The following is a 14,764-nucleotide window of genomic DNA, read 5'->3' as shown; positions in this document are numbered from 1 at the left end:
AAGTGCTTTTTGTGGTACGTCAGTTCTGCTTTACAATACACGCATTGCACCGTCTTGTCATCTTTTTTAAGTTTGTAATGATCCCAGACTTTGGACATTTTCTGCCTTTTGTAGATGGTTTCGCTCTCTGCCGTAGCACCAACTTTGAAATGTGTTGTGCGACGGTCCGTGTGGAACAATCATCCCTAGGCGGCCTCAAGGCAAAGAATTTTCTTCAATTTTTTTTGTAATTGAATTCATCGATTTCCTTGAGTATTCGTTGCAGCCCTAATTGTTTTACTGCAGCTGATCTGAGAAAAGGCCTCACTTGGACGTGACACACTCATACACAACGCAGACAGATGAGCAGATTGGACTCAGATGTGCTCACCATTCCCTAGCAGATTTCTCCTTTTCTGTCTTTGACTCTTTTTATTAAAAACCTATGCACACACTGTTGTGTTAATTTAGCTGTACAGCCCAGTCACCAAGTGCGTTGATAAATCTGAGTGTTCATGCAATGACATTAACGTTAATGTTACTTTTCATTTCAAAATAGGGGAAACTGACACGTGCGAAAGTTTTAATTGCCTTACAAAACCAGAACACATGGCAGGTTTCTGGCACAGGAACTGGACCGTAGTTTTCATCCCAGAAGCTTAACCCAGGTTAAGGATGCTAATTTCTGAAAGTTCAGATGGAGTTTGAGTGGCACTGAGTGATGTGTTTTACTGCAAACATGTTTCACTTGTCATTTGTGGCTGACAGTAATCAAGGTGCAACAGTTCAAGAGATTTTTCAGCTTTGTTTTACATATTTACAGAAGTCAACATTACTAATGCTCAACATTAGTACGTCAGCAGACTAATTTGGTTAATCTTCATATGGCTTTAGACCTGCTGGGGAAGCGTAAATTGCAATCCACTGGAGAAACTTTTTTAAAATTCCAGGACACTGTTTTCCTAATGATTTTCAGATCTTCATCCACTGCACCAACATCATGTTGAAGAGCACAATTGAAACTGTGATCAGGAAACTATGTGGGACATTTTAAGAAGCTTGTAAATGTAGTTTAAAGTTGATTTTGAGGTTTGTTTGGATTGTCAGATTTATTTGGCACAGCAAGATAGCGATTGCTCTCCACCATGTTCATCAAAATATTAAATGAGGGAATAATTCGTTTGGAAGAATTGTGTTCATCCTTCCAGTAGAGTTCAGACTCTGGACCAAGCAGTTTGAAGCTGTTTGAGTAGCTAGTGTGCAAAGTTGCAGGAAGTACTACACAGAAAAATCTGGGAATTTAACTTTAAAATACAATACAATTTTACAAAAATTAGAAGGGATAGCTAGTAGGCAATGACAATGACAGCTTTTGATCTTTCTCCTTTCTGGGACCTCAGGCCACAGTGAGATCCCTTGTTGAGTTTTTTTTGTTGGCTCTTGCTCCCTACTGTTCCGTTCAGGTTCATTTCCGATCCTCTATGTTTTCTTTTGTCCATACTCTTTCACAGGAACTATAACATGACACCAAAGATGGATGAAATTTAAGTGGTAATGCCCAAATTTGTGTTATAATTAATATGTAATAATGTAATATTTCATGCGTTCATTAAATAAAAAACTGAATAGTCTGTGCAAAGCCTTAAGTTATTTTTTTTGCATTATTCATTGCATGCATTATTTTATGTTATGTAGTTTTTGTTATGTTTCTAATCGTTATCTTTAATTAATAGTCTGGAATGAAAGAGACAGAAGGGGTTGGGTACATGAGGCAAGTGTCGCTGAGCAGATTCAAACAATGTGCTTATGTTGTGTTTGCCCAACAAGCCGTCAGCATATCCCTTTAAATAAAATAAATTATTTAATCAACCATAGAAACACATTTTTTAAATTAATTTTATGACAAGAAAAGCCCACACAGCCGTCGTTGGCTCTCTTACGCTATTTATCTCTATCTGTTTGCAGGGGACATCACTCAGAAGGGTTATGAGAAGAAGAGGTCTAAGCTGATCAGGGCATATATCCCACATGCTGGAGGTAATTTAGCAACCTCTGATCCCCCTCACACACCTTACCTCTGCTCAGATATGCACACCACTACTAGAGTATCAATCTGGTATCCTGACAAATACATTTGCGATGATACTGAACTCTTATTGATTCAGTCTTCACTTGCTGCCATTAGCGAATGTAGGTTAAGACTCCCTAGAGCTCAGCTTGGGCCTGCTCCTCTGTATCTGAATGTGTTGTTGCAGTCATTTACTGTCTCCATACAGACCAACCCCCACAGGTCTCACTGGTACTAAAATATACGCCCTCACAACAATCTGGTGTGTCTTTATCGTTTATCAGATTTAGTAGTAATGTGATATACTGAGTGTTGTTCTGTCAGAGAGCAGCGAAACAGCTACTACATTATTATCTTTTAATTTATGTTATTTTGTTTAGTAACGTCAGAAAAATATAATTTTTCTGCTGAATCAAATCATCTCCATGTTTTATTTTCTTACAGTTTATCTATGTTTCTACTGCTTTTGTCAAACGTGTGACGTGTGTTGTGTGTGTGTGTGTGTGTGTATGTGTGTGTGTGGGTCTGTATAAATGTGTGTGTGTGTTTGTGCATATATGTGTATGTGTGTCATGTGTGTGTCTACCTGCTTGTCTTCCTGCCTCTGTAGGTATGGAAGGGCCCATGTCTCACCGGGCCCCCCTCGGCCCTCCCTCTGCTGCCCGCTTCCACCGACGGAGAACCTCCGGCACCAGAGATGAACGTTACCGATCAGGTACAGAAACTACACCTGCACATTTACTGGGACTGTGATGAAATTTTAAAAAATCAAAAATAAATTATAAGAATTTGCCTGTTTTTAACAAGTTATTGTGGATGTTTAATTTCTGAGTTGATCAATAAGGCAGTGTAACCATGCCTTACTGATCCTTGGCATTAACATAAATATAACCATGAGAAAACTAAAAAAAGACATAAAATACTTGAACATCAGAAGATACTACTGTTATTACTATAAAATAAAAAAGATACTGGTCAACAATATTTGACCAATTGACCAATTTGAACAATATTTGCTTTTAAGGGTACATTTAGGTATAAAAATCCAGATACTTGCAGTATAGTTGGAACTTGCATTAAAATGTATTTTAATGAATGGGATGGGATGATTGATTTTGTTTATTTTATATCTTGCAATAAGTAAGAAATCCACTTGATAAACAACAACAAGACAATAAGATAATTTGTGCACAGTTAAGTCAGTCATTCCACAGCCATTACTTTGCACGATTAAAGACTGAGTAACTCAGCTTCTCCATAGGTTGCACAGGTTTCATGTCTTTAATATTAGATTCATGTCATGTGCTGTAACGAGTTTGATGTGATTCAAAACATTATGTACACCGCTACACCCAGGTCAAAATAAACAGTTTTTTAGTCAAATTAATACACTGAAAAAAGACAGACTCAACAAACAAAGAGGAAAAAATTCTTGCATTATTTGGAGCTTGGAGCACTGGGCTCCTTTTAGCTGCACCTACACTTGGGCAAGTCGAACATAAGTTACTGGAGGTTGCAATACACTGGCATTTATAGTTAATTTGACAGTTGTTTTACAAGCCCCATTCATTGCTATATAATCTTTTACTGATATTTGGCTCCATCCACTGAGGTTTAACTAAATTTAGTTCTGCTTACCTGGCAGAGCATTAAAATGAATAAAGCCCTACACAGAAACACACGTTCAGTAAAACATTGAGCTCATACAGGGGAAATGTTTTCCCCTCAGTTTGTGTGAATGAATCTTTCTCTCTCAGATGTCCACACTGAAGCAGTGCAAGCTGTTTTGGCACGGCATGTGGAGAGGAAGGTGGCGGTGCCGATGCCCTCCAAAAGACGTTCGCTGGTGGTGCAGACCTCCATGGATGCTTACACACCTCCAGGTGATGAGACATAAAAAAACATACACGAGTGCACACACTGAAGACATATAACCATTGCATAAATATTTGCTGTGTTTTGTTTTGTCATCCAATAAGCTGTAAATACATAAATCTCTTTCTCGAAGTGGAGTAACCAGATTTTATGTTATTGTTTCACTGTTACATGAAACAATGCACATCCATCAACCCAGTCCTTTGCATTATTTTAACCTAAAGGAGATTCATGTTTAGAGAAGATAATGTTAAGAATCAATACTACATAATATGACTTACATACTGTAGGTTGGCAATTCTTGGAGTGACTTCAACAGCAGAATTAATTTAGCACCATTACAATTAACCATAAGCTTGATTATTTCATGAGACTTTAAAATAATTGGGCATTAAAAAAAGGTAAAAGTTAAAAAGACACAGACCTACACAGTGCTGGTTAAAACTCTGGATACACTTGCCCATTGAATTACATAGGAAATGGTTTGACTGGTCTTTTTCAGCTGTATTGGGTTGTAGCAAGTCTAAAATGTGGCCCCAGAGAGCCTGCCCTTGGATCATTTTCATTTTCTAAGACATACAAGCTCACTGACAGATTTACCTAAAAAACAAACCGCAGTCACATTACAGCTAGTCAAGTAGTGTAAATGTGGCAGGCTGATAAAAATTGAAAATATACTTTTCTCCTGTGTAACTAGAAGAACTGAAATAAGACAGCAGTGTTGACCTTTACCTCGAACATGAGCTCATTCTGTTGACAATAATCAGAGTTGATGGCATAATTTTGATGCTGATTGAATTTTCATAAGGGAAATGTAATAACTTTGTTCACCCTTAATTTCCTATTTAACCTTTGCAAATTCTTAAGCGATCCTGTTTCCCCCTGCGTAACTCATGAACCTGAATCCGAATTAGAACACTTTAAAAATGTTAACTGTTAAATTATAGCAGATCATTCTTTGAGATCCTCTTCAGTCTATTTTTTTTTTACTATTATTATTATTATTATTGCATTGATATGGCTCAGCAATGATGCTACACAGATAAACAGTCAAGTCCGGTTTATACTTAAGATTTCTGTTTATGAGGTTGACTGCGGTCACATGATTAAATCTCATTTAAAGGAGTAACAGTCAGTTTTTGTGGATCTTCTCTGATGTGCAGGCTGAAGCCAGTTTTAATTAAAATGGTTCATATGTTTTACATGAGATCACTAATTATTGACAGTTTGATGTCTACAGGCTCAGGAGCCTGGAGTATGCTCTGCCACTCAGAGGTCATCAGTGTTGAAAAGGTGTGAATCATAGTCTGCTGCTTTACTTTAAAACACCCTTTTACTGAATGGAGACATTTACATTAACCCTTAGAAGTCTAGGCCTAGTGGGATGTCGTGATTTGATCACGCCGGTGCACCAGTAGACTCCTAAGGGTTAACAGTTGCTAAACAGTTCAGGCCTGTTTTATCATTGCAAGATAAAATACAGAAACATAGTCATGTTTGCTGAGAAATGTTTTGGTTGAATGGCTTTGTGAACCTCTGCTTTTGGATCATCAGCGAGAAGTTAAACATAGTATTCTATTTCCCTTTGTGTGATAGTGTTTAAGGACCCTAATTTTCTTTACTGACACTACATGGCTAAAAGGGTGCAGACACCCACAGACACCCAGCCATTACATGTTTATGTGATTGTTGAACATGTCTTTCTGAAATCATGAGCATTAAGTCTGAGATTTTGTAACCTTGGTGCAGGGATTTGAAGCCACAAGGGCTATAGTGTGATCCAAAACGGATGATGAGTGATAGGTCTGGCTCATAGTCCTTTTTGCAGTTCATCCAAAAGGTAATGATAGGGCTTGAGATCTGGGTTTTATGTAGGCTAGAGACATTTTTTCACACAAAACTGAGAAAACCGTTTCATTAGCGAACAGCCTAAGTACATAAAAGTATGTCATTACTTTTGGCCATATAGTGTATTTATAAAGCAGGTTCAATAAAAACTTATCAAATCATTAAACCTAGTACAATACTATAAAACTACCTAATAAAACAAATCATTTGTCAAATTTGGATGTAGTTAAAATGGTTTTCTTCCTACCATAATTTCAGATAAAATAGGAGTACAATGATGTTTCATTGTAAAAACTAACAGACAGCCTAGCAGCATAATGTATAGTATTTGCCTCATGTTTAGACTAAAAGTGTTTTCTGTTGTTGTTTTTTTTCTCACAATAAGATGTGTATGGTGTGACTTTTCATCTTTTCTTCTTTTTCTGTTTTCTGTCACACACTCAACTAGAATTCAACTAGAAAAATTCCAGTTAAGCTTTTGGCCAGATTTTAACAAAGCCACACAGCACTTTATTCTATGTTTCCATACTGAGTATCTTTTACTATAATTACAAGACTTTTAAATGTCTGTATTGCTGGGAAATAAAGAAAGAAATAGCTGGACATTTTGGGAAATGCCCCTTTCTTGCAGCACAGTAGTTAGGAAGTTGACATCACTCTCATGTCACTCTGTTAGCTGGAGGCAGCAGCCAGTGAGCTAAGGCTGTAAATAGGGGAAATAACAACCCCGACTCTGTCCAATTGTGGTGGTGGTGTTGTTTTTTGTGAGGGGGTTATATAGAAAACTGTTTCTTGGCTGGGAGCAGTAAGTTCCTGCAATCATATCATCACCATGAGGCTGACAGAAAAACAGCAAACTTGTCTCCTGGGTTCAGTTTATATTTACCTTTCAGACACATGAGCTTTATCATCTTAGTCTAAAAAGATGAGTGTGAATTAGTGTTTCCCAAAATGTTAAGCTATTCCTTTAATGTTGAATAAAAATGTGTGTGTTTGTGTGAATGTTCTCTTTCAACAAATAATGGCAATTACTGACTCTCACTAGGCCTGTCCCCCCTGTGCTCAGACTCGTCGTCGGGCTCAGAGGAGGAGGCAGGACCAGGTGATGACATGTCGGGCATGGAGCACTGGATGAGCCGTCCTTCTCAGTTAGGCCCCGTCCACCTGGGCTCCACCTCCTCCTCTTCTTCATCGACTCAGAGTGGAGGCAGTGGCAATGCAGGGCGGCTGGCTGACTCGCTTGCGCACTCACACATCTCACACCTGGCGCACACACACCTGGGGCACACACACCTGGGCCAGTCGCACCATCAGCAGAGCCACCTGTCACAGTCGCACTATGGTAAGACCTTACTGGTTACTGCACTTACTTAAACGTAATCGAAATTAAATCAGCTGTTTGTTTTAATAAATTCGGGAATAGAAGGGAATAAATTATATTGTTAAGGTACAATAGGTAAAGTATAGCTATGCGTATTTACCTGTTAGGGCCCCCCCACAGTACAACATTAGCTATTGACCCCTACTACTGACCTGTGAGGTACAATAGGTGACCCAGTGATTCAATCTCTCCATAAATTAGTTTATTGTGATTCGATTTAAATAAATACAACATTATTGAGGAATATAAAATCACTACATTAATAAATGGCATTTCCATTTAATTGCTGTTACAAGCTTTTGATGAATTTTCACAAGCAGATGTGCTTTCAAGCCAACATTTATACTTTAACAGATTGTTAAAGTGTAAATGGCTGTTGGTCCATTTAAAAATGGAAATTTGTACATTTCTGTGTCCACTGGGCAACCTCCATCTGTTGACGAAGTTTGTGTGATATAATCACAAGCTCCAGATTGACGACAAAAAGGACTTTGTAATTAGACTACTCAACTAAAGTAACATTGTTTTTGAAATGACATTTTCTCCCATGGGCCTCTGTTAAAGCAGAGCCACCAAATCAAAAGCCTTCTTTGTTGATATTCAGACTCACTAAAGGATTTACAATTAATCTTACCTGTATGTAATATCTTAGAGAAATAATCGTGAATAAACACGTGGGCTGCATGATTTATAAATTCTATTTTTGGATTATTGTACCAGTTTTTATATATATATATATATATATATATATATATATTTTTTTTTTTTTTCTCAATTTCTCTCTTCGGTTAAGTCTTGAATGTCTTTCACAGTAATATTAATATTTTTTACATTTTTATTTAATTCTGCACAACTGTTTGTCACATGCTGTTTTCCTAGTAAGATTCACAAAATAGCATCTAGTTTGAAGCCATTTTCATGCTGTAATCAATATTCATTCATTATTCAGTCACCCTTTCTGCTTAATGTGCTGTAACATTTTATTTACGTAACATTTTCTCTTATCGGTACATTGTATTTTTTTGTGTCCCATTTTTACTGTTATTTAACAATATCAGCATTCACTTCTAAGAACTGCAATATTACTTTTACCTTTGTAAAACAATGATTAGAGTATTACACTCTAATCATAAACTGTATATTAAGCTGGATGATGTGACAGCTCTCAGAAGTGAAGCCATTAAAATCGATCTCCCCCTGGTGGGTGGTTGCAGAAAAGGTAATTTTAAGTAGATATCTCTATTTGTGTCCAAGTGGTCATTTATCTAATAAAATAATATGTGATTATTTATAAAAGCTGATGTATTTCGGATGTTGACAGCTTTGGTTGGCATCGTTATACTGCAGCCACACTTCTGGTTCCAACTGCAGAGAATCTTTTTCTAAAATGTGCCACAAAATTAGATGTCAGTCTCTCTATTTACAATATTCTGTCTTCACTTTTCCATAGAGCAGGAAATGGTGGCACATTGTCCATCTTTATATTCAGTTTACCACCATGCTACATGTGTATGTTTTCCTCCAGGTATTGGCCACCTGTCTCTGAAGAGGAAGGGGGCTCTGAGTGTAGCAGAGAATGGAGGATCCCTGCGACGATCCTGTGAGTTTGGATCTGACATGCTGTGGCCACCACCGCTGGAGTCAGATGGTAGGTGCACCCTAAAGTAGAAATACTTACCTGTCAGAGAATCTCTGCAGGTTCTGGAGATGTCCAGATATAGCCAAATACAGCTTTTAGTTGCTCCAATAAATGGCAAATCTTCCCAGGCACATAGATCATTTATAGCACAATTTTTTTTTATATTGATTTAAAGCCAAAGTCAGAAAAGCATCCATACAACTGCTGAAAACTCCCATTAAATTTCATATATTAGAGCAATGTGTCGAGAGACTCCACAGAATCTGACCACGGATCAAGATTAATAAAATGCACTGTCATTTCTTCAAGACTAAATGAACGATGTATTCTGACAGGGTTCTTGACAAACTGTGCAGTGATCAACATGTACAATTAGTCACCACTGGCTGTATGTCTGTTTTTCTACCATCTTGTTCTCTCCATCTGTCTACTTCACTCCCTCCCACTCGGTCTCCCTTAAGAGAATCATTCAGCCCCACCGGATGTGACGGGATACTCGTCTGACTCGTCCCACTCCCACACTGAGCGTCACCACATGGCCAATATGGGAACCATTGCCAGGAACACACAGAAGTACGGAAATGCAGAGCGCATGGAGACAGGCGATGGTAAGAGCCATCATTCACACTGTGTCAAACATGGTCACACCCTTAGCCCTGCTCCCTACTGGAGCATCTAAATAAAGATACTGAAGCTATTTTGTAAAAATCCAAACTTTATTCAGGCAGTGAGCTCAAAGTGAACTGCTGCCTTATCATGATACAGATGCAGGTCAGAAAAAGGAAATCAGTCCAAACTAGGCAAACAGTACAAATCAAGAAATAACTTTGACACAGGGAAAAAACAAAAGCACAAATGATGATCTGGGAAAGAACACAAGGGAACAGATAATACATGTACTGGGAATTAGAGGATTGAAGTGGAAGCAACTGTGATGTGTGTGAGAGTAAAAGGCAGGTGGTTGATGAATGAAGAATAGATGATCTGGGGACTTTGGATGGGTGGCCCAGAAGCTGAAGATTGGAGAAGCAGGAGACTGAGTAGATAGCCAAGAGCCCGGAGAACCAGAGGACAGGATAGTTCAGTAGGATGCTAATGGGATAAGAAAGAAACTGAAAGGGTCCAATTAGAATGGGATGGTGGTGAAGAAAAAACCCTCTGTAGACCAGTGTAACACTGATGGCAAAGGCAGAACACCTCTGGATGATGAGCAAGAGGCAGATGGCAGAACCTGGAAGGTGGATAGGGGACTAACAGTTCACTTTCAGCAATATGGGTGGTAGGCCAGCAGAAAACTAAGAACTCCTCATATCTGGTGTCAAAGATGGACCCCCTCAAGAGTGTGAGATGGAGGCTGTTGTCCTGAGGACAAGAAAGTGAAAGTGCAGTATTGGAAACCTTGGATTGGTGAGCAGGATGTGGAGTCTTGCAGCATGATGCAGGAGAAGCAGATGGCAGCAGATCATGGCTGGCAGGCAGATAACCAAATGAGACACCAACTAACACCGCCAACTCTAAAGCAGACTGGGCTTTGGCTGAAGGGCAAACTTCAGCAGACTGGGTGAGAAACTAAGTAAAACCAAAACCAGCAACCACATGATCTCTGGAGCAGGCTGGGCATCTAAGGCCAACTCTAGGGTCAGGGTCACATTTCCAATATATGCCCTTTCATGGGCCTAACAGACTGAACCACTGAGGCTTGATTTTGGCCAAACAGGACTCTGGAGGATGGTTGGTGGGCTTTTTGCTGTCTCCTCAAGGAACGGACTGAAAGTGGCTCCATTGGCCCTAAGTGAGGAAACCTCAAAAAGTCCATAAATTTAAGTTATAAACATCGTTTCCATGTTGGACCAGGCAGTAAACGATAAACCATAAACAGTCCAAGCCAAGCAATACATCTTGGTGAGTGACGTGGAAAAGTGCAAGACAGGCAGAGTCCAAACTTCAAGACTTAACTTACAGGGAACAAACACAATGATCTGGCAAAGACATAAGGGACCAGATAAGTGAAGTGGAAGTAAGTGTAGTGTGTATGAGTGTCAGGTGACAGGGAAGTCAATAGGGTCCAGGAACATTTAAGGGCTGGATGAGCAAATCTTAATAGAAAAGTCCCAAAAATGTACCAAATCCAGGAAGACATGGGACAGACACATAACCAGGACTGGGATTGTGACACCTTTTCAGCCTAAAAGCCTCTGTATTTGGTTTTTCTTACAGGTGTCCCAGTCAGCAGTCGTGTGTCGGCTAAAATCCAGCAGCTTGTGAATACGTTGAAGCAGCCTCGCAGACCTCCACTACGAGAGTTCTTTGTTGATGACTTTGATGAACTTCTGGAGGGTTAGAAACTGTTTTTGTATCTGCATGACTTGTGAACCTATCTATCTGATTTATAATGAGTTATGGTCCCTGTTCTGGCATCGTACTTTGGAGTCACTAGAGATTCTCTAAATGATGTGGTGTTGCTAGGTCTGAATAAAGCAGCTCTTCAGCTGAAGTGAAAGGTTGTGAAAATACAATTCACATTTTTTTTTAATTTGAAAGTTTTGTATTAGGCAGGGGAAGCAGCGAGCTTCTAGGCTTTGCTCTAGACAGCTGTAATTAGTGTTGGTATAATAACTAAGCCACGCATGGGGCGCCATTAAAATGGAGGTACCATAATTAAGTTTTACACAGGACATTATTAAAATGTAGGGTGCTATACCAAGACTCTCTCTGAGCACCAAAATAAAATCTAGATGCCACTGTGTGTTCAGATCAGCCTAAATATAAAATATCACTCATAAATGATCTACCACTAATTTAGTACTTCATGGATTGGAGTATGTTGAGGAGGTGTGTGTGTAAAAGGAAGGTGGTGGGACTAGTAAGGTGGATTCCTGTGCTCTGTTAGTCGTGCTGTATGACTGCAGAGGTCCAGTATACAGTACGTTAGTGTCCGTCTCTCTGACTCTGTGATGGCGGATGTAGCATCCTAAGTCTTAACTCCTTAGCTGTATCGGGTCGTGTCTGTGTCCTCTACTGCGTGTAAGGCAATAGAGAGCCAAAGATTCAGCAGCTTTGGAAAATTAAGAGGAGCCAGCTGACTTTATCGTGGCTTGTAGTAAAAATTAACTGGTAAAAACCAGGAATAGCACCGTGTAAGAAACATGGTACATTGTTCTCTCTGTTCTTTCTCCTGCTAAAACTTGTCTCATAGCAGAGGCGATTTTCAGCACCAAAAGAAAAAATGATTTCTAGTTATATAGGCAAGGTATGTCATCAGTCTTGCCTATTTCAGATACGGCGGGTTACTGCCCAGTCATGCATTACATGCTGAAAAATGAACTTATTTTATTTAGTTTCAGAGATATGTTGGTGGTCGGCCTATGACATAGATCAGATGATTTTCAGCATGGTTCTTACAGAACACACCAGTTTTCACCAAGTTTAGCTGAAAAAGTATTTTGACATTTATACTGTCAAAATCTTTGAGACCAGCGCTTGTTGCAGATCATTACACCTGTCAGCTGTTTGCTTTGCTGTCACTATCAGGCTGTTTTTTTATGTCTTTGTCTAGATCTGTCTCTTCATTTCTAGTCTGTAGGCTTCACAGTCATTGTCTTTTAGAAAACTGGTTATTCTTCACTTTATTAGTATTTTTTGGATACATACTGCAACAGGTTGAAAAAATAAGTGGTGGCAGGTTAATGCTGAGCTTAGGCTTAGTGTAATAGCTGTTAGTAGAAATTCACTCTAGATGTTTTTTTTATGACAACAGCTTAAGGCTGAACCCCATCAAATCTTTCCCTTCCGCTGCCTCCCTGTCTGTTTTACTGCTGTCTAAATTATATATCAAAGGGAATCCGATTTTCCACATTCCCACAATGATAACATTAAGCATAATTAATTATCAGTGTATTTGAGTGTGATAACTTCACGGCTGTCTTGCATTGTTGCATTTCTTCAGTGTGGTAACTAACATGATTAGTTTTTTGAACTGCACATCAATGACAGTATGTGTCCCCTTATTTCCAGTCCAACAGCCAGACCCCAATCAGCCACGGCCAGAGGGGGCAGAGATGATGCCAGTGCGGGGCGAGGCCCTAGGTGTGGTCACCAATTGGCCGCCATCCCTGGAGGCTGCATTGCAACGCTGGGGAACCATCTCCCCTAAAGCCCCCTGTCTTACCAGCCTGGACACAGCAGGGAAGCCCCTCTATGTGCTCACATATGGTAACCAGACACTTGTCTACTGCTCGGTCATTGAAATAATTTATTTGTACAATAAAATACACTGGTTATGTATTTATTTTCTTTTGCACTCACTCCAAAACATTAAAAAAAGGACAGAGTGGGGTCAATATACCAGAGAGACGGACACCTTTCTGCAGTCAAGTTACATATTTTCAGTTTGAAGGCACTAAACAGCGACATATACACAGATGTGCTTCTTTGTGCTTGCTCTCCTATATAAACAATATTTGTTCCTATCTAGTGATTAATGCTTTTTATCAGGAATGAGAGAAGCATGCATACACCTTGCACACAATTAAACTGAGGCTAAGTTCTGAACGTCTGGTCAATTAATTGTCAACATTATTAATCAAATGTGAGTAGGCCTATTCTGTGTTTTCTTTAGTTTGGACAGTTTGGCAAACTAAGCAATGTGAGTGCATGAACAATAATTCTTAGTAAAGCTGTTGGAGGTTTTTTACTATTTCTGTGATTATTTACTAACATTTCAACAAATTGGCAGATTGAATGATTAAAGCTGTCATTTGTCACAGCTTAAAGCTGTTTGTCTTGGGATGATAAAGCCGTTACTGACTATTCTGTGCTAAGTGTGCAGAAATTCTGTCTTTACTCAAAGAGTTTAGATATGACCAAGTCCCTCCATTTTCATGTGAAGTCTCTAAAATACCCTTTATACCATAATGAGACATTAAACGTCTAATTAAAGGTTAAACAGCTACATTTCTGAGGTGAGGTTTTGAGGTTCGTACATACTGCAGCAATGACAATAACTTATTTGCCATTTGGCCTCTGTGCACAACAACATTTAATTTGAAATGAAACACTTAAGATGTGAGTAAAGACTTTTAGTTCTAATCCAAAGGATTTGACAAATGTTTGCCATTAACCATTTAGGAATTACAGCCATTTTATACAACCACCACGATTTTTGCTGGCTCATAAATAAACAAAGTAAAATAATTATATATATAATGCTTTTTTTAGTAGTTGGATAAAACTTCTTTGCAGTCAATAACTGCCTGATGTCTGGAACCCATGGACATGACTAAATAGTGAGTTTCCTCCTTTGTGATGTTTTGCCAGGCCTCTAATGCAGCTGCCTTCAGCTTGTTTGTGCTTGTGTGTTTGTCTGCCTTCAGTTACTGAAGAACATGCTCTGTTGGGTTGAGATCAAGTAACTGACTTGGCTGATGAAGAATAGCCTATTTTTTTTTTTGCCTTTCTTTTGATGTAAGGTTTGGGTCATTATCCGTAATATCCGTTTTGCAGCATTTGGCTAAATCTGAGAGTATAGCCGTAAACACTTCTCATCCTGCTACAACTCAAAACTATCTCTGGACATGATTCTTATGATATTGTCCACAGTTCATATGTGAAAACAGAAACATTTAACACTAACCTTGTTCAGTCATCAGAACAGCGCTGTTTCTGTGCAGCGTCTTCACTGTTTGCTTGACAGACACAGAATCTAAAAAACAAGCTGGCTGTCCTACATGTATATAGGCCAGAGGAAATATAGACATGAAGCCTAAAACATGCAGAGGTTAAGGGTGACATGTGTCTCAGAGTCAGTGTGGATTAGCATTAGATAAAACAGGAGTCTGCTCAGTGAGATGCAGAAGTTACTATGTCAATAGGCCTGAGAAGTGCAAGTATTTTACAGTATAACTGATTATTTGACTACACAGCAGAAAAACTAGAAAAAGAAGGCATCACTGCTATTCACATAAAGGTGTAAAAA

At 38.9% G+C, this 14,764-nt stretch overlaps 1 protein-coding gene across 1 annotated transcript in view; it reads left to right on the top strand.

Annotated features, from left to right (window-relative positions):
• Window positions 1-14,764, top strand: part of LOC113121523 (disco-interacting protein 2 homolog C-like) — a 64,378-nt gene that overhangs the window by 15,798 nt on the left and 33,816 nt on the right. Inside the window, exons 2-9 of the mRNA XM_026292099.2 lie at window positions 1,945-2,016; window positions 2,658-2,762; window positions 3,805-3,930; window positions 6,837-7,112; window positions 8,677-8,799; window positions 9,252-9,398; window positions 11,008-11,127; window positions 12,805-13,002. Of these exons, the coding sequence (XP_026147884.1) occupies window positions 1,945-2,016; window positions 2,658-2,762; window positions 3,805-3,930; window positions 6,837-7,112; window positions 8,677-8,799; window positions 9,252-9,398; window positions 11,008-11,127; window positions 12,805-13,002 (1,167 nt within the window). The remainder of the gene's footprint in view (window positions 1-1,944; window positions 2,017-2,657; window positions 2,763-3,804; window positions 3,931-6,836; window positions 7,113-8,676; window positions 8,800-9,251; window positions 9,399-11,007; window positions 11,128-12,804; window positions 13,003-14,764) is intronic.

Source organism: Mastacembelus armatus, chromosome 20, assembly GCF_900324485.2.
Source record: "Mastacembelus armatus chromosome 20, fMasArm1.2, whole genome shotgun sequence".
NCBI classification, from domain to species: Eukaryota; Metazoa; Chordata; class Actinopteri; order Synbranchiformes; family Mastacembelidae; genus Mastacembelus; species Mastacembelus armatus.
This window is presented reverse-complemented; position numbering and strand designations above follow the sequence as displayed.